The sequence below is a fragment of the Borostomias antarcticus genome (assembly GCF_949987555.1).
Source record: "Borostomias antarcticus genome assembly, chromosome: 14".
Classification (NCBI taxonomy): domain Eukaryota; kingdom Metazoa; phylum Chordata; class Actinopteri; order Stomiiformes; family Stomiidae; genus Borostomias; species Borostomias antarcticus.
In genome coordinates this window covers 19,426,873-19,454,372 of record NC_140247.1, presented here as the reverse complement: position 1 = coordinate 19,454,372, position 27,500 = coordinate 19,426,873, and the positions used below count along the sequence as shown (strand labels likewise).

Below are 27,500 nucleotides of genomic sequence, written 5' to 3'. Positions count from 1 at the left end.
GAGGTCACGTGTGTGCGTGCGTGCGAGCGAGAGGTAGCGCATATGTGCAAGAGAGTCACTGAGCAAGAAAAATAATGAGATTGTGTGTGTGTGTGTGTGTGTGTGTGTGTGTGTGTGTGTGTGTGTGTGTGTGTGTGTGTGTGTGTGTGTGGAGATATCAAGTCCCCATGCAGAAGAAACCAGGACTGAAGTTATTCAGTTCCATTGTCACTTTACTCTCCCCAGACAGATGGACTCAGATAGGAGTACTATCCGCTACCTTGTATTTGTAAAAGTTAGTTTTATGCATACTAAGGATCTGACGGGTCACACTAGACTATTAAAATAGCATCTCCCTACAGTAAAAGTATACTTACTGTTAAATATAATCTAGCAACCACACCAACAGACATCTCAAAATGAATAGAGCCACAGTTAACCTATGTGGTCTCCGAATTGTATCCAACCTATCAAGTCACACGAGGTGTGCAGGCTGTTGGGAGTGGGAAAGGCACAAGGATGTATGTGGTTAGAGGCTAGACCAATCTACTCCATCCCAGCTTAAGGTTATTCCCTAGAAACCCAGAGAGGGTGAGACCCGGTATTGGAGGAGAGCTGGTGTTCGGCCCTTGGGGCTCCAGGAGTGTGTGTGGTGTGTGTGTGTGTGTGTGTGTGTGTGTGTGTGCGCGCGCGTGTGTGGTCAGTCATCTGTGCTGGGCTGTTTGTCTATAACTGGACAGCCACAACAGCAAAGTCCCAGTGGGCGGGGCCCAGGGGACCTCTTCAGAAGGCTGACCGTCTTCAGAAGGCTGACTGCACCAGCGTAAGCGACCAGTGATGTGCTGGGGTCTGCAGTGGGCAGGGAGACGGTCTTTAATGAGGTGCCAAGGGACGACAGGGACACAGAAAGTTACACCAGTCAGACATGTCAAATGTCATGTCAAATCTCTCTCTCTCTCTTTCTCCCTCTCTCTGTCACACACACACACACAAACTCTCTCTCTCTCTTTTTTTTTCTCCCTCTCTCTGTCACACACATGCGCATGCACGCACACACACACACACACACACACACACAAACTCTCTCTCTCTCTCTCTCTCTCTCTCTCTCTCTCAATTCAATTCAAAGGGCTATATTGGCAGGGGAAACATAAATTTACATTGCCAAAGCAAACATCACAAAAAATCACTAAAATGTTATAGTATAACTGTAAATATAAACAGATGTAAGACACAATGTCATATCAAGTCGGGGACATCGCTGTCTTTCTCTGTTTCATTAAATAATCGAGTATAGACTAATGTCAAATGTAATGCCTTTTCTTCTAGACATGGGTAAAAAACGAACGTAGTCAGAGCACTATCGATTCCTATGCAGAAGCATCCGGACTCAATGTACCCAAATGCATCGGGAGACGCCCTACTTCCTACATCCTCGGTGTTCTCAAAACAGCCTACGCACGTGCGGAAAGTGTAAACAAGTCGGACATATTTCACACAAAACAGCTGTCCCGATGGTCTCATATGCTATTACACATAGCATCTCCTTTTACTTGACAATTAGATCAAATGCTATAGTGTATGAAAGCCGTCCGTTAGGCAGAGCATGATATATTCAGTAAAGACTCCTTTCTGCTCACTCCAAGCCAGCGCTTTAAGCACGAGGCGCTATCTGGTGGACAAACACACGCGGTGCCACACGAGAACAACAGCATGGTTTACAGTGAGACATAGTCATGTGATAAATGACTGCAAGGCAGAGCACTCTGAAGTCAGATTATTACAGATTCCGAGCGCTTTTTAGAAGACGTGTGGCTTTCGGAGGTTAACTCGTCATGGTAGAGGGGGATGCATAATGCAACAGCCTATAGATTTGGATTCAATTGTATGGGACCTACAAATGAATTTCCCCATCAAGTTAAGCAAGGCGGAGTTAGCAAGGCGTCACGACGGCATATGTCGGTGTAAAAGAAAAAGAGCAATGAAAAAATAAAATAAAATTCAGACTCAGACCTTCTTTTTGCCACCAGTAGACTATACCATCCTGGACCAGGTCTAATACCATCCCAGCACCGGGATCCAGGGCCCGGGACCAGGTCTAATACCATCCCAGCACCGGGAGCTCTCTCTTCCTCTGGATCTCCCTCCCTCTCTCTCGTACGTCTCATTTTCAATCTTTTTGTAAGCCTGCGCGGCAACGGTCGCATATGTTATTGTGTTGCTGTTACACGCTTTCTATGTACGTGAGGCACTTTCTATGTACGACCGCAACAGACCCAACACAGCATCGAAAGACTATCGAAACGTTCAGAGTGACGGGAATAGAATGGCGGGACGGGAATCTTAAAGGAGTGGGCGCACAAAGTGCTATTATCTGTCGCTGTCCACGGTGCTGATCGGTTGCTGTCCATGGTGCTGAAATATAACGAGAGAGGACGACTATTGGAATTCGCTCTGTAACTGTGATTCCCCCGTCTCTCCTCGTGCAGCTTACCCTGCAGTTTTGTCCTGACTCTCTGTATGTCGCTGTGAAGCAGCAGGCACGGGCTTCTCTGAGAGAGGCGTAGCAATAGCGTCGTCCACCCCACGGTCTGTGCGCATGCTCCGTCCCCTTGCTCACTCACTCCCCTCTCTCCTACTGAGCTCTTCCTCTACAGCGCGTGCAGCCTGTAAGCTCTGTACTTTGTCTGTTTGGCTATGTTGGTGCGCCCTAGTTTATCTGCTTGTCATGGAGCCTAAGTAAAATAGTAACAGTTTTAACATCGACCCATAAAGACACCACTATATACGTCACATGTCTCTATCCCTCGAGTCAACGCCGAACTAGGAAAGACTGTCTTTAGTTCCGGTGCTCCCAGGACATGGAATGAGTTTCAGGAAACCTTTAGAATGGATGCCTTAGTCACCTTGGGAACCTTCAAAAACAAGCTACTGGACTATAAAGTCGAGACCTGTGTGTGTTTTAAATAATGTTGCCTTTTGTATATTGTTGTACGTATGCTGTTGTCTTCTGTATGTGTTGGTATTCTGCCAATGCAATGCTATGTAAACAGGACACCATCGAACACGAGACACTGGTCTCAATGGGGTCCCCTGGATAAATAAAAGTGAGAAGAAAAAACGGAGACAAAAAATCTTGGGTAGCTGTCCATGGAACTGAAATACGCGAGTATGTATTGGGATTTGCCCAAGCATCTGACTCTTCTGCGTTACTTGCATATTGCACGCACTTTTGTTCAAGCAAATTTAACACGATAATAAGTGTAATATCTGAAGAAAACTCATAGTGTCGCTGTTCACTAGCTAGCTGAGGTAGACAAGGTCCATGTACACAACCGTCCACCCACCGGCTGCGTTATTCTAAAGCTCAGTCGCCATACAGTCGAAGCCCCGGAGACGGTAACCTTGCGCATCAGTGTAGATATTTTTTTGCAAGCCAAATACAATCAAATCATATCTATCGCTTATGAATTGTTGGATTATTCGACAGAAGAGGGATAATATGCTGGTTTGAACATTAGATTGGACTCATGATGACAAACAAAGGATTGTCGTGGACAGGCCTGCTCTGCGGCTTTGCTCTCTTTATTCCAGCATTCCACTCCGCATACGGAGACGTGAGCTACTCTATTCCGGAGGAGATGAAACGTGGATCCGTGATTGGAAATATAGCCAAGGATTTTGGGCTGGAAACGGGCAGGCTCTCAGCTCGTAAAGCGCGCGTTAACACCGAAGGAACCCCAAAACGTTATTGTGACATCAATCTTAGTACCGGAGATCTGACGGTAGCTGAGCGGATGGACAGAGAGGCGCTTTGTGGAAAGAAGGCTTCCTGCGTTTTAAAACAGGAGCTTGTGTTGGAGAATCCGTTGGAGCTACAGCGTATTAGTCTGCATATTCAAGATGTAAATGACAATTCGCCGGTTTTCAAAAAGGATATTATCAAGATGGAAATTCAGGAATCAGCATACAAAGGAGCACGGTTTTCTCTTGATGAAGCCCACGATGCGGACATCGGGGAGAACGCTGTTAAGAGTTACACGTTGCAAAGGAACGACCATTTCATTCTGAATGTTAATACTAATTCTGGCGCACGCAAGTATTGTGAGCTAATTCTAGAAAATGAGCTAGATCGTGAGAACGAACAAGAGATGAATTTATTGCTGACAGCGATGGATGGAGGCACTCCACAGAGATCAGGTACTGTAGTCATACACGTAACTGTACTGGATGCTAACGATAATGCTCCAGTGTTTAGCCAGGCCGTCTATGAAGCCAGTCTGCCTGAAAACTCTCCTTTAGATACTCTAGTCCTCACGGTCAGCGCCAGTGATTTAGATGAGGGAATCAACGGCGAGATCACGTATGAGCTTGACCACGTTTCTGATGAAAATGACAATGTATTTTCTCTGGATCACAAGACGGGGGAAATCAGAGTCTCGGGGTCAATAGATTATGAACAAGAGGCCTCGTATGAGATGCAGATCAGCGCTAAAGATGGCCTTGGCTTGGCCTCATACGCGACGTTGACAATCGAAATTACTGATGTGAATGACAACACCCCAGTCATCTATCTGAACACTCTGACCAATCCCATACCAGAGAACGTGTCACCTGGTACAGAGGTGGGCATCATTAACGTGCAGGATAGAGACTCTGAGAATAACCGACAGGTCCGCTGTTCCATTCAGCAAAATGTTCCTTTTAAGCTCGTGCCATCCATCAAAAACTACTATTCTCTGGTGACCACAGGTGACCTGGACCGTGAACTAGTGTCTGATTACAACATTACAATCACAGCCACCGATGAGGGCTCTCCACCTCTGTCCTCCTCTAAAAGTGTTCAGTTATCTGTAGCTGACGTCAACGACAACCCACCTGTGTTTGAGGAACAGTCCTATAGCGCCCACGTGACTGAGAATAACAAACCAGGTTCCTCCATATGTTCTGTTAGTGCTGGAGACCCAGACTGGAGACAAAACGGAACAGTAATTTATTCCTTGTTACCTGGTGAGGTGAACGGTGCCCCGGTGTCCTCCTACCTATCCGTTAACGGAGACACGGGGGTAATCCACGCGGTCAGGTCCTTTGATTATGAACAGTTCAAGAGTTTTAAAGTTCAAGTAACGGCCAGAGACAACGGTTCTCCTCCACTCAGCAGCAACGTGAGCGTCAGTGTCTCCATAATGGATGTGAATGACAACTCTCCTCAGATCCTGTACCCCGCCCCGGAGGGGAACTCCTTCATGACCGAGCTGGTCCCCAAAGCTGCGCACGCGGGCTCTCTGGTCTCCAAGGTGATAGCGGTGGACGCGGACTCTGGTCAGAACGCCTGGCTGTCCTATCATATAGTCAAATCCACTGATCCAGGACTTTTCACTATTGGTCTCCACAGTGGAGAGATCAGAACCCAGCGGGACATTTCTGAATCTGACACCATGAAACAGAACCTGATTGTGTCAGTGAAAGATAACGGACAGCCCTCTCTCTCTGCCACCTGTGCCATGTATTTACTCATCTCTGATAACTTGGCTGAAGTGCCAGAACTGAAAGACATGTCTCATGAAGAGAACAACTCCAGACTGACCTCTTATCTGATCATCGCGCTGGTGTCCGTCTCCACCTTTTTCCTAACCTTCATTATTGTGATCTTGGCTGTGAGGTTTTGCCGCAGGAGAAAGCCCAGACTGTTGTTTGATGGAGCGGTCGCCATCCCCAGCGCGTATCTCCCTCCCAACTACGCAGAGGTGGATGGAAATGGAACTCTCAGAAGCGCTTACAATTATGACGCATACCTGACGACGGGGTCGCGCACCAGTGACTTCAAGTTCATCACATCCTACAATGACAACACGCTACCCGCTGAACAGACTCTGAGAAAGAATCCAGCCGACTTTGAAGAAGCGTTTGCTGATTCTGAGGGTTCTCAAGAGGTAGGCCACATACCTATATAAAATAATATTGATTAAGTCATATTGTTGAATCAATATGTCATTCTCGCTTTTCGTTTCTATTCCATTCGAAATGTATTTGCGGACCCTTTGCTGTTGACAGACCTACTGTTGAGTTTTCAAGTTGAGCGAGTTTAGGCCCTTTTTTTCTAGGCCTACTTGTTTAGAGCGCGATCTTGTGTAAATACGTTGTTTCTGGATAGTGACAGTGGATCTGTGCTTTGAATTATTAAATATTCGTCTTGTTTATACTTAAAGTAGTAGGCCTATAGGTAATTTCTTTGAACAGGGTCCTATTGAGATGATGTAGTCTAACGATCAGTTACGAGCATTTCCCTGTCCGTGGTGAAGTACGGTAAATAGACAGGATGTGGTATTTTGTTTGCATAATGAATTAGGCTAATGATTGCCAGTACAGACATCTGTGGTGGTATGTTTGCTATGTGAATGAAGTACTATCTCAATCGAATGTATTGTGTGTGCGTCGTTGGCTATCAATGAATGTATCGCTTGTAGGCTAATGTAAACAAAATGATGGCAATTCATATAGTCTTAGTCAACATTTAGCCAATGGAACAGGTTGGCAAACGAGATCACCTGCCAACGGACCCCAGCGCGTATGCTTGTCATCTGGGCTGTGTAAAAGGATCTTATTTCAATTCCACGATTGCTGGAAGCCACCATTTATGGACGAGAGTTTTCTATTTTAGAGTAGTGTTGCCTATTCGTCTTTGAATTTATGATATGGTCGAATATCTCTGTTTCGCTGTCCAAGGTGCTGAATTGCCTCTTAGCGTGAGCAGTCAGTAAGTCAACACCCAAATTATCAATCCTTGTTCCATATGTTGTAGCACTTCTACTGTAGGTCTCAGAGTATTTTTTGGATGACCTTATATTTTCTCATGATGCATCTTTTTGAAAATATGTTTTCATACATTGTAATTTGGCTTAGCTCTAGATTTATATTATTGTGTGGTCCCCTGGATGTGTGGGCTTGCTACTCCCGCAAACTGATATAATGTAAATGTAGTAATGCATTGCTGGAAAAGTATCAGGCAGTTTTTGATTGGTGCTCACGGTGTCGCTATAGACCAGCAGAGGTAGATATCTACTAATTCACGGTGTAGACAAATATTAAGCTGAGGTCTTATTGCGCTGCAGCAATTTGTTGAGGAAGGATTTCCTTTGCCGCATCTTGTATTCACGGATAATTATTCACCCTGGAATATTTGTATTCACTGAATGAACTGGATAGTTATCCAATAGCTTCAATCCGAAGATGGTTGACAAAGGAATTACACAGAAGAGCATCGGCTTTGTTCTCCTTGCTATACTGCGCTACTGTTATGGCGACGTGAGTTATTCTATTCCGGAGGAGATGAAACGCGGATCTGTGATCGGTAATATAGCCAAGGATCTGGGGCTGGAGACGGGCAGGCTGTCTTCTCGTAAGGCCCGTATTGATAACGAAGGGAACCGCAAACGGTACTGTAACCTCAATCTGAGTACCGGTGATTTGCTCATTGCTGAGAGAATTGACAGAGAGGGCCTTTGCGCGGAAAGGATTTCATGCATGCTAAAACTCGAGCTGGTCTTGGAGAATCCGTTAGAATCGCATCGCATATCCCTGCAAATCCAGGATATTAACGACAATGCGCCTATTTTCCCGAAGGACACAGTCAAGTTAGAGATAGGGGAATGGGCTGACAAAGGCTCTCGCTATCGTGTGAACGCAGCTCATGACGCTGATGTCGGGCAGAACGCAGTACAAAACTATGTATTGCAAAGAAATAATCATTTTGTTTTGAAAGTACAAACGAATACTGTTGGGACTAAATATGGCGAGTTAGTGTTAGACAGAGAATTAGACCGTGAGGAGCAGCAGGAGTTTAGGTTACTGCTCACAGCGATGGATGGAGGCAGTCCTCAGAGATCAGGTTCTGTAGTCATACACGTCACTGTACTGGATGCTAACGATAATGCTCCAGTGTTTAGCCAGGCCGTCTATAAAGCCAGTCTGCCTGAAAACTCTCCTTTAGATACTCTGGTGGTGACAGTGAGTGCTACTGATGCAGATGAGGGGGTGAATGGGGAAGTGACGTATGAATTTAGTCGTGTGTCTGATATAGCTAAGCATTTATTTGCTCTAAACCAGAATACTGGAGAAATTCGAGTGATTGGAGAAATAGACTATGAAGAAGAAGCAACATATGAAATTCTTATAGAGGGGAAAGATGGTTTTGGCCTTTCTTCAGATACTAAAGTTATCATAGACATCAGTGATGTTAATGACAACACCCCAGTGATCTATCTGAAGTCTCTGACCAACCCCATACCAGAGAACGTGTCACCTGGTACAGAGGTGGGCATCATTAACGTGCAGGATAGAGACTCTGAGAATAACCGACAGGTCTGCTGCTCCATTCAGCAAAACGTTCCTTTTAAGCTCGTGCCATCCATCAAAAACTACTATTCTCTGGTGACCACAGGTGACCTGGACCGTGAACTAGTGTCTGATTACAACATTACAATCACAGCCACCGATGAGGGCTCTCCACCTCTGTCCTCCTCTAAAAGTGTTCAGTTATCTGTAGCTGACGTCAACGACAACCCACCTGTGTTTGAGGAACAGTCGTATAGCGCCCACGTGACTGAGAATAACAAACCAGGTTCCTCCATATGTTCCATTAGTGCTGGAGACCCAGACTGGAGACAAAACGGAACAGTCATTTATTCCTTGTTACCTGATGAGGTGAACGGTGCCCCGGTGTCCTCCTACCTATCCGTTAACGGAGACACGGGGGTGATCCACGCTGTCAGGTCCTTTGATTATGAACAGTTCAAGAGTTTTAAAGTTCAAGTCACGGCCAGAGACAACGGTTCTCCTCCACTCAGCAGCAACGTGAGCGTCAGTGTCTCCATAACGGATGTGAATGACAACTCTCCTCAGATCCTGTACCCCGCCCCGGAGGGGAACTCCTTCATGACCGAGCTGGTCCCCAAAGCTGCGCACGCGGGCTCTCTGGTCTCCAAGGTGATAGCGGTGGACGCGGACTCTGGTCAGAACGCCTGGCTGTCCTATCATATAGTCAAATCCACTGATCCAGGACTTTTCACTATTGGTCTTCACAGTGGAGAGATCAGAACCCAGCGGGACATTTCTGAATCTGACACCATGAAACAGAATCTGATTGTGTCAGTGAAAGATAACGGACAGCCCTCTCTCTCTGCCACCTGTGCCATGTATTTACTAATCTCTGATAACTTGGCTGAAGTGCCAGAACTGAAAGACATGTCTCATGAAGAGAACAACTCCAGACTGACCTCTTATCTGATCATCGCGCTGGTGTCCGTCTCCACCTTCTTCCTGACCTTCATTATTGTGATCTTGGCCGTGAGGTTTTGCCGCAGGAGAAAGCCCAGACTGTTGTTTGACGGAGCGGTCGCCATCCCCAGCGCTTATCTCCCTCCGAACTACGCAGAGGTGGATGGAACTGGAACTCTCAGAAGCGCTTACAATTATGACGCATACCTGACGACGGGGTCGCGCACCAGTGACTTCAAGTTCATCACATCCTACAATGACAACACGCTGCCCGCTGAACAGACTCTGAGAAAGAATCCAGCCGACTTTGAAGAAGCGTTTGCTGAATCTGAGGGGTCGCCAGAGGTAGGCGTTGAATTCTGATCTATTCCCGCTGGGTTGATAATGTGTGTGGTTGTTCAGTGTTTGGTATTTGGTATGAAGCTGTGGAGACATCTGCAAAGAGAATCTTTGTGTTTACTCTTTACTGTCATCCATGTGTAACCCTCACAGTTGCCTGCTGCTAATGGCCTGGACGGTGATTAGATTCTCTAGGTTCTAAGAGAAGATTTGCTCATTATTTGCATATCCTAAATCCACCCTAAGAATGACAGACCAGTGTTTACATTCAAAATGAATTGATATTGTAATATTTTTTTCTTAAATTATGAGTAGGCTAGCCTAAACTGTACCAGAAAAGATTAGTTGCACTACCTTAGATGTACAAAACAGGTTACAGCAATCTAATTTAAATAGCGTCCAACCAACCAGCTTATATGTAGCCTAATGTAACCTTGTCAATAACTTGGGTGTTTACTTAACCGAGTCAAGCCAGGATTAACTGATGGTAGTCTATACATCAAAAATAAATGACGTTTAACCACACATAGAAATCGGAGGTTTCTATGTAACGTTAACAAACCAAAAAATGATGTAGGCTATCTAGGCCTGGAGAGAGGAAATCTAATTGTTTCAAGTCCAGTGGTTCCCCTGAGTGCATTCGTTTTCCTACCACGCCCTTGGTTAGACGTTTCTAAGAAATTATGGTGAAAATAAAATGATGGTGAGGGTGACGACTTGGTCAGTAGGGTGATGAAGAGTGATACAATGTGACGAAGAGCTGACCAACGACGAGTCTTCCACAACCCCTAGCAATGAATAATACTAGCTAAAAATAACAGCAGATTGTTACGCTCAGGAAGCGGAGCGGGACCCAATGGGCAGACACAGACAACGGAGTGCAAAAATAATAGGTTTTTAATGGAAACTCAAGGAGGCCCACAACGTGAGCTGTCGTCTCCAGAGGAGAGGCTCTGATCCAGGCTCAGGTTGGCGGCACGGCACTGCGGGGACACAAAAACAGCGTGGTTAGAAGAGCTTCACCGAAGGCAAAAAATGGCAATAGCAAAAAGTAGGCACACGACTAACGTGGTCCAACAATTGATCTGGCATCGAGGTGTGGGGAATCAGGGTAGATGTACTGCAGTTGATTAGCCGAGGGGGTTCAGGTGTGCCGCTCTTGTTATCCCCTGATGAGGAGCAGGTGAGCTCGCTTGAGCCCGGGAGGGAATGCGCGACTTGACCACCGGGGGTGCAGGCGAGAGGCCTTGAGGGAGAAACCCTACCAGAGTCCCGGGAGGAGACACTCGAGGGAGAAACCCTACCAGGGTCCCGGGAGGAGACCCTACCGGCGTCCTGAGAGGAAGAGGCCGAGGGCGTGACACAGATATCTATATTGATCAATCTCCGATCTAAGTTTACGTCCTTTCGGTTTTCATTTTGAATATTGTTCATTGATTTAGTTTCATTCAACTCGAATCATAGCCTACTTTAGTCGTAAATAGAGGCATACCTTGCTCAAAGTTATGTTTGCCTGTTGCTTTCACAACTGAAAGTTTACAACTAAAAAAATACGCTGAAGTTGCGCGCCCGGTAATATGAGAACAGAAGACAAACTATTACTAGAAATCACACATTAGCTTCACCAGCGGTGCCAACAGCAATTTAAAGGCTTACTAATGAGAACAAAATAACACTATGCACTTATGAAATATGTAGGCCTGAATAACGACCAAATACAAATTATATTAAGCATATGCAAATGTGGTTTATTACAAATCATATCTAATTCACGTAAGGTTGTCTTTCATATAGACCTACGCTGGGTTACACGTGGAATATGCAAAGTGATTCAAAAGCAGGCGCTGGATGGGGCTGTTAATGATCAAATTTAGATAATTGTTTTGAGTCATGTGGTGTCCGTGTTCTGATTATTGTGGTTGTGTGATGTTTGTGTGAACTACACAGGGGAAAAGTCGAATTAGTAATGGGTCACCATAGCTGTTAGGCTAGATCTCTCTCTCACGACGCCTTCCACGCAAGCTTGCTAAAATAGACCTATTATTGTTTTAGGAAAAATGTTTTAACTTGCCTTTCCCCTAACCTCCCTCTTCAATTCATGTTGCTGTCCATGGTGCTGAAAGCTACACTACAACGTGTATGTGCATTCTTAATAATGGATACTCTGTTGAGGTTTTTTCGAGCTCTGCTAATTGTTTGCACAATACACTGAGGGTATTGCGTGGGAGTCAACTGAGTGTGTGCATAACTGTGTGCATGTTATTATGAGTGGGTCAAACGAACATGCGTCAAGCGCTTATACGAATGTTAGTGGTTATGGATTGAAAAAAAAAAAAAAATTCTAAATGATCCTCACAGTGTCGCTGTGCACCTATATAGCCCTACCGAGATGGAATCAGGTTTTGTCTCCACACCCACTGCTGTCCTCTTCATCCTAGCTCAGTGTTTGCTATTGTGGGAAAGCGGTGTGGAATCTGTGATCGCTTCTCTCTTTTTTCGCGGTAGCAGATTTCCCGAGGAAAAATATAATCATTGGAATATAGGATTTGCATTTTTACAGTTTGATTTGACTACTACTATACGTCAGTTGTTCCGTTGTTCTCCGAATATGGGGCACAAAGGATTATCGTTGACGGGCCTGCTCTGCGGCTTTGTGCTGTTTATTTTCTCTCTGGATTTCGCATATGGGGACTTGAGCTATTCTTTTCCCGAAGAGATGAAACGCGGATCCGTTATTGGAAACATTGCCAAAGATCTGGGACTGGCTATGAGCGCGCTTTCCGCTCGCAAGGCCCGCATTGATACCGAAGGAAACAACAAACGCTATTGTGACGTTAATGTGAGTAACGGAGGTTTGAGTGTTGCGGAGCGGATGGACAGAGAGGGACTCTGTGGCAAAAAGGCGTCGTGCGTTTTGAAGCAGGAACTTGTGTTGGAGAATCCCTTAGAGCTGCACCATATCAGTCTTCATGTTCAAGACATTAATGACAACGCGCCACAGTTTAGCGATGAAGTGATAAAGATAGAAATGAGTGAATCAGCGGTCAAGGGGGCTCGTTTCTTAGTAGGAGAAGCCCACGATTCAGATATTGGGCAGAATACAGTTCAAAGATATAGCATCCAAATGAATGATAATTTCATACTGGACGTTGATGGTAAAGCTGTAAATCTTGTTCTAGATAAAGAGCTGGATCGTGAACAAAACCATGAAATTAAATTACTGCTGACAGCGATGGACGGAGGCAGTCCTCAGAGATCAGGTACTGTAGTCATACACGTCATTGTACTGGATGCTAACGATAATGCTCCAGCGTTTAGCCAGGCCGTCTATAAAGCCAGTCTGCCTGAAAACTCTCCTTTAGATACTCTGGTGGTGACAGTGAGTGGTACTGATGCAGACGAGGGGGTGAATGGAGAAGTGACGTATGACTTTGACCATGTTTCAGATGAGATTAAGAAACTTTTTGCTATCCATCGTAGGAATGGAGAAGTTAGAGTAATTGGCACAATCGATTATGAGGAGGTATCTTCCTTTGAGTTACGTATAAAAGCCAAGGATGGTTTAGGTTTAGCCTCATATGCCAAGGTAGTTATAGACATCACTGATGTGAATGACAACACCCCAGTCATCTATCTGAAGTCTCTGACCAATCCCATACCAGAGAACGTGTCACCTGGTACAGAGGTGGGCATCATTAACGTGCAGGATAGAGACTCTGAGAATAACCGACAGGTCCGCTGTTCCATTCAGCAAAATGTTCCTTTTAAGCTCGTGCCATCCATCAAAAACTACTATTCTCTGGTGACCACAGGCGACCTGGACCGTGAACTAGTGTCTGATTACAACATTACAATCACAGCCACCGATGAGGGCTCTCCACCTCTGTCCTCCTCTAAAAGTGTTCAGTTATCTGTAGCTGACGTCAACGACAACCCACCTGTGTTTGAGGAACAGTCCTATAGCGCCCACGTGACTGAGAATAACAAACCAGGTTCCTCCATATGTTCCGTTAGTGCTGGAGATCCAGACTGGAGACAAAACGGAACAGTCATTTATTCCTTGTTTCCTGGTGAGGTGAACGGTGCCCCGGTGTCCTCCTACCTATCCGTTAACGGAGACACGGGGGTGATCCACGTTGTCAGGTCCTTTGATTATGAACAGTTCAAGAGTTTTAAAGTTCAAGTCACGGCCAGAGACAACGGTTCTCCTCCACTCAGCAGCAACGTGAGCGTCAGTGTTTCCATAACGGATGTGAATGATAACTCTCCTCAGATCCTGTACCCCGCCCCGGAGGGGAACTCCTTCATGACCGAGCTGGTCCCCAAAGCTGCGCACGCGGGCTCTCTGGTCTCCAAGGTGATAGCGGTGGACGCGGACTCTGGTCAGAACGCCTGGCTGTCCTATCATATAGTCAAATCCACTGATCCAGGACTTTTCACTATTGGTCTCCACAGTGGAGAGATCAGAACCCAGCGGGACATTTCTGAATCTGACACCATGAAACAGAACCTGATTGTGTCAGTGAAAGATAACGGACAGCCCTCTCTCTCTGCCACCTGTGCCATGTATTTACTCATCTCTGATAACTTGGCTGAAGTGCCAGAACTGAAAGACATGTCTCATGAAGAGAACAACTCCAGACTGACCTCTTATCTGATCATCGCGCTGGTATCCGTCTCCACCTTTTTCCTGACCTTCATTATTGTGATCTTGGCCGTGAGGTTTTGCCGCAGGAGAAAGCCCAGACTGTTGTTTGACGGAGCGGTCGCCATCCCCAGCGCGTATCTCCCTCCCAACTACGCAGAGGTGGATGGAACTGGAACTCTCAGAAGCGCTTACAATTATGACGCATACCTGACGACGGGGTCGCGCACCAGTGACTTCAAGTTCATCACATCGTACAATGACAACACGCTGCCCGCTGAACAGACTCTGAGAAAGAATCCAGCCGACTTTGAAGAAGCGTTTGCTGATTCTGAGGGTTCTCCAGAGGTAGGCGTTCAATTCTGATCTATTCCCGCTGGGTTGATAATAATATGTGTGGTTGTTCGGTGAGTGTTCTGCACGTAGTCATCTGGACATTGTTTCTTAATGTGTTAGGGCTGGAGAGGCATGTGTTTAGAGCTTAGGCTCATCTGTTGCATTGTGGGTACATTTATTGTCTGTTTTTTGGAGCTGCATAGATGAGACTTGTTCATTTCTTACAGAGGTGTTTGAGTTTAGAGGACACATTGGCACATGGACAGGTTTTCCTTATGTCCCACCTTCACATTTCTGTCCATTCCTGAGTGGTCTTTGTCATTTTTGAGTAGTTCAATTACATTCATATGCTTTAACTTTTAATACAAAAGCTGCAAAGTCTGCATTCCATCTCCAGTGGATATTTGTTGTGAAGCTGTGGAGACATCTACAAAACTCTGTATTCTTTACTGCTGTCCATTGAATAGGTTCATTGCTCAAGAGTTCCTGATGTAGAGTAGCTGTAATTATTAGGAACCCTCCTTCACTGTAAGCATTTGATTGGTTTTGTGATGCTGAAGGCAATCTGTATTGCTAGCTGGACCTGTAGGCTAGGTGAATTTCACCTTCATAATGGATAGTGGTTAAGGAGACATGTGCCTTCCAGATATGGAAAGAATATTGTTGTGACCAGGGGCGGTGGTGATTGTGTTCGTGTTCTGATTGTTGTGAATGTGTGATGAGGTCAGCGTGTGTCTATGTGACCTAAACAGGAGAAACACTTCATTACTAATGGGTCACCATGATCAAGACCTCTGTAGGCATTGATAGTGTTCATAAATGTGTGTTTAAATGTCAATCAAAATATCTTTACCTGGAGACCTGCCGGTGTTGGAAAAACAAGTTTACTTTTCTCTGTTTTAATCATCCTCAATTTACATTGCTGTCCAAGGTACCCAAAGCAACACTACAGTACAATGAGTGGATCAAACTGATGTGTGTCAAGTGCTTATATATTAATGTTTATGGAGTGAAACAATATTTGTTGTAATTTCTAAATAGTACTCAAGTGTCGCTGTGCACCTGTAGCGCTACTGAGATCAAATCACGTTTTGTTTCTCCACTCACTGTTCTCTTCATCTTAGCTCAGTTTTAACATTTAGAGAAAGCCCTGTGGAATCTGTGACCACTTCTCTTTTTATCAAACATCAATTAATCAATAAAACCCCAAATGATTCATTCTTCTCAGTAGTGTTGGTTTTGTTTGGTTCTTTTCAGTTTTTTTTCTCCTATTTCGACCCATACCTGAAAGTACACAAGTACAGAGCAGACTTGCCTTTTTTCACTTGACTGACAGAGCTTCTGCTTTGGTAGATAGTTTGCTTCCATCCAACTCCATGAAGACTTTCTGAAACCCTTCTAAAGTGTACCTCAGCTGAGGTGGGTAGCTCAGGTCCAGTGCATTCGTGAGTCTGAGTAACATGACAGATGCAAGAGCCAGCTGCCTAAGTGGGTAAGAGCTTCCATGCCCTCAGTAATGATCCCCACGCCCTCGGGGTGAGCGCTGGGGTCCACGCCTTCTTCTCCTGACCGTCTCCTCAACAGCCAGCTTGCTGCTCATGTCTTCCATGTCCTGGGGGGAAAAACAATGACTATTTCATTCAAAATCACACATGCATCTTATTTGAACATATACAGAATGAGTAAGAGTCTTGGGGGGGAAAACAACTACAATTTTCATGCACAGTGAATCTGTTAACTTGTCATGTAGTCCCTCACAAGCTGATCTGGGTCTTGTTAGGGATCCATGCAGAGGGCTGTGAGGATGCTCTCTCTTCCAGTGTTGATGCCATCTGAGGGCTCAGCAGAACAAACACACAAGGCATTAGAAATCCAATTAAAGATCCAGCATTAATTGTGCTTACTCCTACCCATGTATGACATCCAATTAACTCTTGATTTAAATCAATGCAAACTACACAACATCTATAGTGATCTAATGTAATACTTTCAATTGTATAATACTTTTCTAGTTCCCAATGCTCTCAACCCTTCCTAAAGTCTTCCATCAAGGAAGACAGTATTCCAGACAGTTAAACATGTATCAGAGAGAAGCAGCATCAATGAAGCAGTTAACCACAGTTTGTTGGACATCAAGGGCTACAGACATCATGTATGGTCAGTTAACAAGTCACTTCACTGAAGATTTCAACATGTCCTCCTGCCTTGGTTTGCTGCATATCTGACTGCTGCTAACATTATGAAGGCTATAAAAATCCCAAAATGGACCCACAAGAACATCCAGTCCAGACACTCCATTCAAAACATGTAGACCTACATGGGGCTGTTTCTAGACTTTCAATTGATGAGGCTGAACTACACATTGTGCCCTCAATATGGGGTGGAATGGATTCAGAAGGGTGAGAGGAATCAGGTAGGTGTGGTAGGAAATATACATACATGGTCCAAAATTAGGCTTTCCCCATCTGGAAATGGGGATATTAACCTACATTAACCTACAGCCTCCAAATATGAGCCCACACTGGTGAGGCTGACTAAACTATTACTTTTATTTCCTTAATGTGGTGGTGAAATGAACTGAGGACAGGAAGAATAACAATGTGTATATAAAATAAAATATATATAAATGGTAAAATATTGGAAAATACAGTTGAAGCTATTTATTTTGCCACCACAAAATATAAGTGAATCAATCACAGTCTACCTTTCACATGAATGGATAAAATGGAACACAATTAATGTAGCTGCTATCCTTTGCTTTTTAGTTAGTCTACTGCAAAGCAAATCTACCTACTAGTTCTCATGAAGTAAACTGAACTGGAACTGAGTAGTAGATAGCAGATAGTAGAGAAGTAGTTTATTGTTGATGATAACGGTGACAATGATGTTGATGGTTCATGATAATACTGATGGTTCATGATAATACTCACGATGCTGCTGATCTTGGCTTGTCATTTTTTTCGATTTTCTTTTTAAAAGGTTGAAATGTAGGCTAATTTATATCCATGTTGAGCCTATTTATACAGGTGGAATGCTCTGGAAATCAATGTCCTAAAATGCAGTACTGTAGTTTTTAATATATTTTGTATCAGAGCCTATCTTAGATCATATAGCTGCTCTCTGTTGATGTACCCTATGTAGGTCTGTTCTAAGTATCTTATGGCCATGTTGTCGTGTGTCTTACTGTAAAAACATTTGCCCTCTGGGGACAAATACAGTTGAAAGTTTAGTAGTATGGCTCACCATTTGAATAAAGAGTGCATTTTCCAACTGCATAAGCGAATTGCACATTGCCGTTATTCAGTATAGCAATGTGAAATATGTGGTGAATCTAGGGATTTGCCGCTCTGTCCTTCTCTGCTAATGTCGCTGTCCATGGTACTGAACGGAGCACCAGCGCCTGTTATTGTACTGTCGCTTTCGTGATGAACGTGTTTACTCAGTTTTTTTGAGTCGTGCGGGCTACCTATTTTTCTGCATGCATTCACAATGTTCTGATGTTCATACCCTGCCAAGCTGATCTGTGCTGATATCCGGATATCCGTTATGCTGTACGATCACAATCAACCGGGCAATTGAACCAATAACGTTCAGATGTATTTGTAATACAATTAACAAGGAATCCCAGTTTGTGCAATATCTTGAAATCACTCATAGTGTCGCTGTTGACCTACTCAGTTTTATATCTCTCCACCCACTGATTTCATATTCTAAGCTGCTGTGTTTGCCATTGCGCTAAATCCGTGGACATGGTGATATCGCTGGAATTGTCGATCTGAATAAGGGAATTTATACATCATTTGATTCAATTCTAATTGGTCATCCGTGTTTTAAACATATTTCAACAGCTTGTGGAGCTGTATTCCGTTGTTCATTTCCAAGGATGGGGCACAAAGGACTCTCGTTGGCAGGCCGGTTGTGCGGCTTTGCGTTCTTTTTGTTTTCTCTGCGTTCCGTCTGGGGAGACATGAGCTTTTCTATTCCGGAGGAGATGAGACGTGGATCTGTGATCGGAAATATAGCCAAGGATCTCGGGCTGGAGGCGAGCAGATTGTCCGCCCGTAAGGTCCGTGTTGATACCGAAGGGAACAGTAAACGGTATTGTGACATTAATCTGAGTTCTGGCGATTTGATTGTTGCGGAGCAAATGGACAGAGAGGCCCTTTGTGGCAAGAAGGCGTCGTGCGTTATAAAGCAGGAACTGGTGTTGGAGAATCCCTTAGAACTACACCGAATCAGTCTTCACGTTCAAGATGTAAATGACAACTCCCCAGTATTTAAAGAGGATATGATTCGAATGGAAATAAGTGAGTCAGCAGATAAAGGTGCTGGTTTCTTATTAGAGGAGGCCCATGATGCAGATATAGGACAGAATTCTGTCCAGAAATATAACCTACAAAGGAATAATAATTTCGTTTTGAACGTCGATGGCAATAATGTTGAGCTTGTTCTAGAGAAAGAATTGGACCGAGAGAAAGAACAGGATATTAAATTGTTGCTCACAGCGATGGATGGAGGCAGTCCTCAGAGATCAGGTACTGTAGTCATACACGTCACTGTACTGGATGCTAACGATAATGCTCCAGTGTTTAGCCAGGCCGTCTATAAAGCCAGTCTGCCTGAAAACTCTCCTTTAGATACTCTGGTGGTGACAGTGAGTGCTACTGATGCAGATGAGGGGGTGAATGGAGAAGTGACATATGACTTCGGTCATGTTTCGGAGGATGATGAGAGAGTTTTTTCTATTGATCGTAAAACAGGAGAAATTCGAATTATTGGTGCTACAGATTTTGAGGAGACTTCATCATTTGAATTGCGTGTCAAGGTGAAAGATGGCTTAGGGTTAGCATCGTATGCCAAAGTGCTAATAGATGTCACTGATGTGAATGATAATGCCCCAGTGATCTATCTGAAATCTCTGACCAACCCCGTACCAGAGAACGTGTCACCTGGTACAGAGGTGGGCATCATTAACGTGCAGGATAGAGACTCTGAGAATAACCGACAGGTCCGCTGTTCCATTCAGCAAAATGTTCCTTTTAAGCTCGTACCATCCATCAAAAACTACTATTCTCTGGTGACCACAGGTGACCTGGACCGTGAACTAGTGTCTGATTACAACATTACAATCACAGCCACCGATGAGGGCTCTCCACCTCTGTCCTCCTCTAAAAGTGTTCAGTTATCTGTAGCTGACGTCAACGACAACCCACCTGTGTTTGAGGAACAGTCCTATAGCGCCCACGTGACTGAGAATAACAAACCAGGTTCCTCCATATGTTCTGTTAGTGCTGGAGACCCAGACTGGAGACAAAACGGAACAGTAATTTATTCCTTGTTACCTGGTGAGGTGAACGGTGCCCCAGTGTCCTCCTACCTATCCGTTAACGGAGACACGGGGGTGATCCACGCTGTCAGGTCCTTTGATTATGAACAGTTCAAGAGTTTTAAAGTTCAAGTCACTGCCAGAGACAACGGTTCTCCTCCACTCAGCAGCAACGTGAGCATCAGTGTCTCCATAACAGATGTGAATGACAACTCTCCTCAGATCCTGTACCCCGCCCCGGAGGGGAACTCCTTCATGACCGAGCTGGTCCCCAAAGCTGCGCACGCGGGCTCTCTGGTCTCCAAGGTGATAGCGGTGGACGCGGACTCTGGTCAGAACGCCTGGCTGTCCTATCATATAGTCAAATCCACTGATCCAGGACTTTTCACTATTGGTCTCCACAGTGGAGAGATCAGAACCCAGCGGGACATTTCTGAATCTGACACCATGAAACAGAACCTGATTGTGTCAGTGAAAGATAACGGACAGCCCTCTCTCTCTGCCACCTGTGCCATGTATTTACTCATCTCTGATAACTTGGCTGAAGTGCCAGAACTGAAAGACATGTCTCATGAAGAGAACAACTCCAGACTCACCTCGTATCTGATCATCGCGCTGGTGTCCGTCTCCACCTTTTTCCTGACCTTCATTATTGTTATCTTGGCCGTGAGGTTTTGCCGCAGGAGAAAGCCCAGACTGTTGTTTGACGGAGCGGTCGCCATCCCCAGCGCGTATCTCCCTCCCAACTACGCAGAGGTGGATGGAACTGGAACTCTCAGAAGCGCTTACAATTATGACGCATACCTGACGACGGGGTCGCGCACCAGTGACTTCAAGTTCATCACATCCTACAATGACAACATGCTGCCCGCTGAACAGACTCTGAGAAAGAATCCAGCCGACTTTGAAGAAGCGTTTGGAGATGGTGAGGGGTCCCCAGAGGTAGGCTTTCATAGTTATGTTTTCCTATATATTTAACAATGTGTAATATTGGTGTTTGGCATAGATTATAATTCCTAAATGTGCCGTGGAATGAATCTCATTGTCAGTATGCTGGGCTGTCACACATGCGTAAAGATCCTTGGCTATTGAAGTTCCCCGTGTGAAGCAGTTAACTTGGGAAATCTCAATCCTATGGGAATTATTTTATTTTCATGGTTTGAGGTCATGTGTTTTAGTTTTTAACTGCACATCTCTCTCCAATACTTTCGATTATTCTTTTGTATTTTATTTTGGTGATGGATGCGTTGTGCGCTGTATTGAGAATAGGCCATTTAGGATTCTCGCTTTTCTGATTTGCATAATGAAGAGCTACGACATGCCTAAGTATTGTTGAATATAGAATATGTGATTCCTTCAAGTTTTGTTGTCGCTGTCCTTGGTGCTGAATTGTCTTGGAAGAGTAAAGGCTTTGTTATGAAGTACTCCGGTTGCATTTGCAGATGCTCTGTAGGCCTATGTAGGGGAGAGCCAGGTGCGTTGGACCATTTTTTGCCTTAAGCTTATTTATTTAAAATGATTTCGTTTTTATTATTCTATGCGTTTTTATTATGCTATACATGTATACCTATATCTGTTGGCTACAAAAGGACATCAAAATGAGGTTTCCAGCACTTACCAGTTCCTTACAGTTTTGCCAAAAGTGGCGGATGTGAAAACGGTCCAATGTGCCTCATGGGTGAGGCGCGTTGGATCATGTAGTGGGGCACGTTGGATCATGTAGTGGGGCGCATTGGACCACTATTGTACATTGCCTTAAAAACCCATGCAAATAACATGATCTTCTTACCACTATATGTTATGTGCTACATACACCCTTTTTCACTACCTGCATGCATTATTTATACTGTTAGGTATTTTTTATGTATAGGCCTAATAATTTCATGTTCTATACGATATTTGCTCCTATATTTAGTATTTATTTTATCATAAGCCTTTGTATATAGTTGTATTTATTATGTCTGTATATGCCTTTTATTTATTTATTGTATTATAGGCTAATGTAGAGATTGTTGGGTGATGATTTCTATGAATATCTAATTCATGAATTAACTATTATCTCCTGAATTAGGATACCTGACTTGGGCTTAACCCATGAAACATGGCAGATGCTGTCAGTAGGTAGTCCCTCAGCTACCTCTCCTGACCCTTACTGAACACTTGACCATGGCGAGAGTAGCCAACATCAGGGAGCCGTGTGCTGCGTGCCTCTTGCATGTCCCTACTCTTTTTTAAGTAGCATAACAGGGAGACGTGACTGATGAAGTAGCTTTTAGCTGCACCACGTACAGACATTCCTCTCTCCACTTCTCTGGCTGCCAGCTCAAGCACCTCCCTGGCCACTTCTGTCGGTCTTACATTGCCTATTTCTCATACTGTGAATAAAAGTAAAGAAAAATGGCTAGGAATGCATAATCATTGAATGTGGGGCGTGTTGGACCACAGTGGTCCAAAGCGCCCCACCTACTGGAGGCTAGCTATCTGGCTAGCTGTCACTCAGTGCTATGTAGCATGAAACACGAAAATTATTCTATCTTATAGCCACTAAAACAGTGATTAAAAATGATATATGTTTGGATTCTGTGACATGTATATACAAGGTATAAATCAAACCAGGCCAGGTCAAGCCTTGCTTATGTGCGTTGGCTGGCTTGTTTCTGTGTGAGACTGATAGGATGGTAATGTCTGATAAATAAAGATGGGTCTTGTCACCTGGATACATCAGTTCCAATGCTTCCAATGCTAATCCAGCACAATGAGTTGGGATAGCCAGTTAGCTCATGGGCTCACAACAACTAGCAGCAGCTTCCATAACATTAATGGTAGCGGTCAGTGGCTAAAGCAGTTACACTGATGATTCCTGTAATGTTGAATTTGTTTATTTCACAACACTGCTTATTCTAGCCAACAATGTCAAATATAGAGGGTTTTCACGGCCCGTCATCTGTCGGCCATGTTGGAGGTTGAAGAAACTGAATGTAGATGGCTAGCTAGATAGGTCTATCTACCTGAATATTGATCTATCTATCTATCTACCTATCTATCTAGTCATTAACCTAAACCTCAGCTTATACCTGCTAAACCTAAGCTTCAATCTCCAACATGGCCGGCCGTGAAAACCCTCTATTTGTGACGCTTGTTTTGGCTGTCTGGCACAATATGGTTGGCTACATTAGCTAGTCAAGAGACAGTCCCAGTCAGCTGACGTAGCATAGCTTTAGATGACAACAAGTTTGCTTGCTGTGTGAATAGTTTAGATACGTACATTGTGAGGCAAGTGTTGGTGACAAGGACTAGCTATCTTGTATCAGCTAACCTTAGCTAAAGCACTTTAAGAGAACGTGCACAGTATCTCCGACTCCCCGGGCCTTGAGTTAACTAGCTAACACTAGCTAGCGTGTTAGCTAGCACTAGCTAACGTTAGCTAGCTATCATTGGGCTTCATTTCCTGAACTTAGCTTTAGCTTAGCGTGCAGCCAGGTTATGGGTTACTGTTTACTTCAGATATTACTCTACATTTCAATCAGTCATTCCAGTGAAACCAGGTAGTCAAAATAACTTACCTGATATAAAATGGGCATCGCAAACGTGGGCATTTCTGATGATGTCCTCAGTCCAGTCCGTACGCTTAATGGCTTGTAGCCACAGGCAAATTTGTCTGTCTTCCTCTGCTACTGTTTCAAGAATGCGCGTGCATACTTGAGCTGACGTAGACTGTAAAAGGGTCTATAATTAACAAATATGACCCACGTTAGTTTATTTATGGCCGATGGCTCTACCACATGAATTCAATAACTGACATAGAATCACCAGGTAACCAAATTTTTACATAACTTCTATAACATCCAGTGACAAAATGTCATGGTACCTTGATATGTCCACACCACGGATTGAACTCACAATCTTCACGGTGCTAGGCAGAGCACTATCCACTCGGCCAACACTGACCTGGGAAATCTGTGGAGTCTTTTTCTTTTGATGTTCTGGGACCACTGTCTCTTGTGGTAGCAACATAGAACTGCAGGTCAACAACCCGACGAAAGAAGAAAGCGGCATTCCCTCTTCATGGTGCAGTGGCTTACAGCCAACACACAAAAAAACGCTGAAGTCGCGTGCCTGGTAATATGAGAACAGAAGACAACTTTTTACTAGAAATCACACATTAGTTTCAACAGCGGTGCCAACACCAGTCTAAAGGCTTACTAATAAGAACATAATAACACTATGCACTTATGAAATACGTAGGCCTGAATAACGACCAAGTCTAAATTATATTAAGCCTATGCAAATGTAATTTATTACAAATCATATCTAATTCACGTAAGGTTGTCTTTCATATAGGCCTACGCTGGGTTACACGTGGAATATGCAAATTGATTCAAAAGCAGGCGCTGGATGGGGCTGTTAATGATCAAATTTAGATCATTGTTTTGAGTCATGTGGTGTCCGTGTTCTGATTATTGTGGTTGTGTGATGTTTGTGTGAACTACACAGGGGAAAAGTCGAATTAGTAATGGGTCACAATAGCTGTTAGGCTAGATCTTTCTCTCACGACACCTTCCACGCAAGCTTGCTAAAATAGACCTACTGTATTATTGTTTTAGGAAAAATGTTTTAACTTGCCTTTCCCCTAACCTCCCTCTTCAATTCATGTTGCTGTCCATGGTGCTGAAAGCTACACTACAACGTGTATGTGCATTCTTAATAATGTATACTCTGTTGAGGTTTTTCGAGCTCTGCTAATTGTTTGCATAATACACTGAGGGTATTGCGTGGGAGTCAGCTAAGTGTGTGCATAACTGTGTGCATGTTATTATGAGTGGGTCAAACGAACATGCGTCAAGCGCTTATACGAATGTTAGTGGTTATGGATTGAAAAAAAAAAACAATTCTAAATGATCCTCACAGTGTCGCTGTGCACCTATATAGCCCTACCGAGATGGAATCAGGTTTTGTCTCCACACCCACTGCCGTCCTCTTCATCCTAGCTCAGTGTTTGCCATTGTGGGAAAGCGGTGTGGAATCTGTGATCGCTTCTCTCTTTTTTCGCGGTAGCAGATTTCCCGAGGAAACATATAATCATTGGAATATAGGATTTGCATTTTTTCAGTTTGATTTGACTACTACTATACGTCAGTTGTTCCGTTGTTCTCCGAGTATGGGGCACAAAGGATTATCGTTGACGGGCCTGCTCTGCGGCTTTGTGCTGTTTATTTTCTCTCTGGATTTCGCATATGGGGACTTGAGCTATTCTTTTCCCGAAGAGATGAAACGCGGATCCGTTATTGGAAACATTGCCAAAGATCTGGGACTGGCTATGAGCGCGCTTTCCGCTCGCAAGGCCCGCATTGATACCGAAGGAAACAACAAACGCTATTGTGACGTTAATGTGAGTAACGGAGGTTTGAGTGTTGCGGAGCGGATGGACAGAGAGGGACTCTGTGGCAAAAAGGCGTCGTGCGTTTTGAAGCAGGAACTTGTGTTGGAGAATCCCTTAGAGCTGCACCATATCAGTCTTCATGTTCAAGACATTAATGACAACGCGCCACAGTTTAGCGAGGAAGTGATAAAGATAGAAATTAGAGAATCCGCGGTCAAGGGGGCTCGTTTCTTAGTAGGAGAAGCCCACGATGCAGATATTGGGCAGAATACAGTTCAAAGATATAGCATCCAAATGAATGATAATTTCATACTGGACGTTGATGGTAAAGCTGTAAATCTTGTTCTAGATAAAGAGCTGGATCGTGAACAAAACCATGAAATTAAATTACTGCTGACAGCGATGGACGGAGGCAGTCCTCAGAGATCAGGTACTGTAGTCATACACGTCACTGTACTGGATGCTAACGATAATGCTCCAGTGTTTAGCCAGGCCATCTATAAAGCCAGTCTGCCTGAAAACTCTCCTTTAGATACTCTGGTGGTGACAGTGAGTGCTACTGATGCAGATGAGGGGGTGAATGGAGAAGTGACGTATGACTTTGACCATGTTTCAGATGAGATTAAGAAACTTTTTGCTATCCATCGTAGGAATGGAGAAGTTAGAGTCATTGGCACAATCGATTATGAGGAGGTATCTTCCTTTGAGTTACGTATAAAAGCCAAGGATGGTTTAGGTTTAGCCTCATATGCCAAGGTAGTTATAGACATCACTGATGTGAATGACAACACCCCAGTGATCTATCTGAAGTCTCTGACCAGCCCCATACCAGAGAACGTGTCACCTGGTACAGAGGTGGGCATCATTAACGTGCAGGATAGAGACTCTGAGAATAACCGACAGGTCCGCTGTTCTATTCAGCAAAACGTTCCTTTTAAGCTCATGCCATCCATCAAAAACTACTATTCTCTGGTGACCACGGGTGACCTGGACCGTGAACTAGTGTCTGATTACAACATTACAATCACAGCCACCGATGAGGGCTCTCCACCTCTGTCCTCCTCTAAAAGTGTTCAGTTATCTGTAGCTGACGTCAACGACAACCCACCTGTGTTTGAGGAACAGTCGTATAGCGCCCACGTGACTGAGAATAACAAACCAGGTTCCTCCATATGTTCCGTTAGTGCTGGAGACCCAGACTGGAGACAAAACGGAACAGTCATTTATTCCTTGTTACCTGGTGAGGTGAACGGTGCCCCGGTGTCCTCCTACCTATCCGTTAACGGAGACACGGGGGTGATCCACGCTGTCAGGTCCTTTGATTATGAACAGTTCAAGAGTTTTAAAGTTCAAGTCACGGCCAGAGACAACGGTTCTCCTCCACTCAGCAGCAACGTGAGCGTCAGTGTCTCCATAACGGATGTGAATGACAACTCTCCTCAGATCCTGTACCCCGCCCCGGAGGGGAACTCCTTCATGACCGAGCTGGTCCCCAAAGCTGCGCACGCGGGCTCTCTGGTCTCCAAGGTGATAGCGGTGGACGCGGACTCTGGTCAGAACGCCTGGCTGTCCTATCATATAGTCAAATCCACTGATCCAGGACTTTTCACTATTGGTCTTCACAGTGGAGAGATCAGAACCCAGCGGGACATTTCTGAATCTGACACCATGAAACAGAACCTGATTGTGTCAGTGAAAGATAACGGACAGCCCTCTCTCTCTGCCACCTGTGCCATGTATTTACTCATCTCTGATAACTTGGCTGAAGTGCCAGAACTGAAAGACATGTCTCATGAAGAGAACAACTCCAGACTGACCTCTTATCTGATCATCGCGCTGGTGTCCGTCTCCACCTTTTTCCTGACCTTCATTATTGTGATCTTGGCCGTGAGGTTTTGCCGCAGGAGAAAGCCCAGACTGTTGTTTGACGGTGCGGTCGCCATCCCCAGCGCGTATCTCCCTCCCAACTACGCAGAGGTGGATGGAACTGGAACTCTCAGAAGCGCTTACAATTATGACGCATACCTGACGACGGGGTCGCGCACCAGTGACTTCAAGTTCATCACATCGCACAATGACAACACGCTGCCCGCTGAACAGACTCTGAGAAAGAATCCAGCCGACTTTGAAGAAGCGTTTGCTGATTCTGAGGGGTCTGTAGAGGTACTGTAGGTTTATTACTTTAGATTGACTGTTATTCAGTGATACATTAACCTGAT

The 27,500-nt window shown here is 44.6% G+C and overlaps 4 protein-coding genes across 4 annotated transcripts in view; all 4 read left to right on the top strand.

Moving 5' to 3' along the window:
• Window positions 1–3,512: 3,512 nt before the first annotated feature.
• LOC311317508 (protocadherin beta-15-like) lies at window positions 3,513–6,729 on the top strand (the record flags this gene model as incomplete). Its single annotated transcript, XM_084448582.1, has 2 exons — window positions 3,513–5,912; window positions 6,706–6,729. The coding sequence occupies 2 exons, from the start codon at window positions 3,513–3,515 to the stop codon at window positions 6,727–6,729; spliced, it is 2,424 nt and encodes an 807-aa protein (XP_084304708.1).
• Window positions 6,730–7,209: 480 nt separating this feature from the next.
• Window positions 7,210–14,605, top strand: LOC311317507 (protocadherin beta-16-like; the record flags this gene model as incomplete). Its single annotated transcript, XM_084448581.1, has 2 exons — window positions 7,210–7,707; window positions 12,710–14,605. 2 exons carry the CDS (start codon window positions 7,210–7,212, stop codon window positions 14,603–14,605), a joined length of 2,394 nt encoding a protein of 797 aa, XP_084304707.1.
• Window positions 14,606–18,458: 3,853 nt separating this feature from the next.
• LOC311317506 (protocadherin beta-16-like) lies at window positions 18,459–21,007 on the top strand (the record flags this gene model as incomplete). Its single annotated transcript, XM_084448580.1, has 2 exons — window positions 18,459–20,843; window positions 20,951–21,007. 2 exons carry the CDS (start codon window positions 18,459–18,461, stop codon window positions 21,005–21,007), a joined length of 2,442 nt encoding a protein of 813 aa, XP_084304706.1.
• Window positions 21,008–25,059: 4,052 nt separating this feature from the next.
• The window catches only part of LOC311317505 (protocadherin beta-16-like), a gene marked incomplete at both ends in the record, with an annotated part of 2,765 nt that continues 324 nt past the window's right edge, over window positions 25,060–27,500 (top strand). Inside the window, one exon of the mRNA XM_084448579.1 lies at window positions 25,060–27,444. Within this exon, the coding sequence (XP_084304705.1) occupies window positions 25,060–27,444 (2,385 nt within the window). The remainder of the gene's footprint in view (window positions 27,445–27,500) is intronic.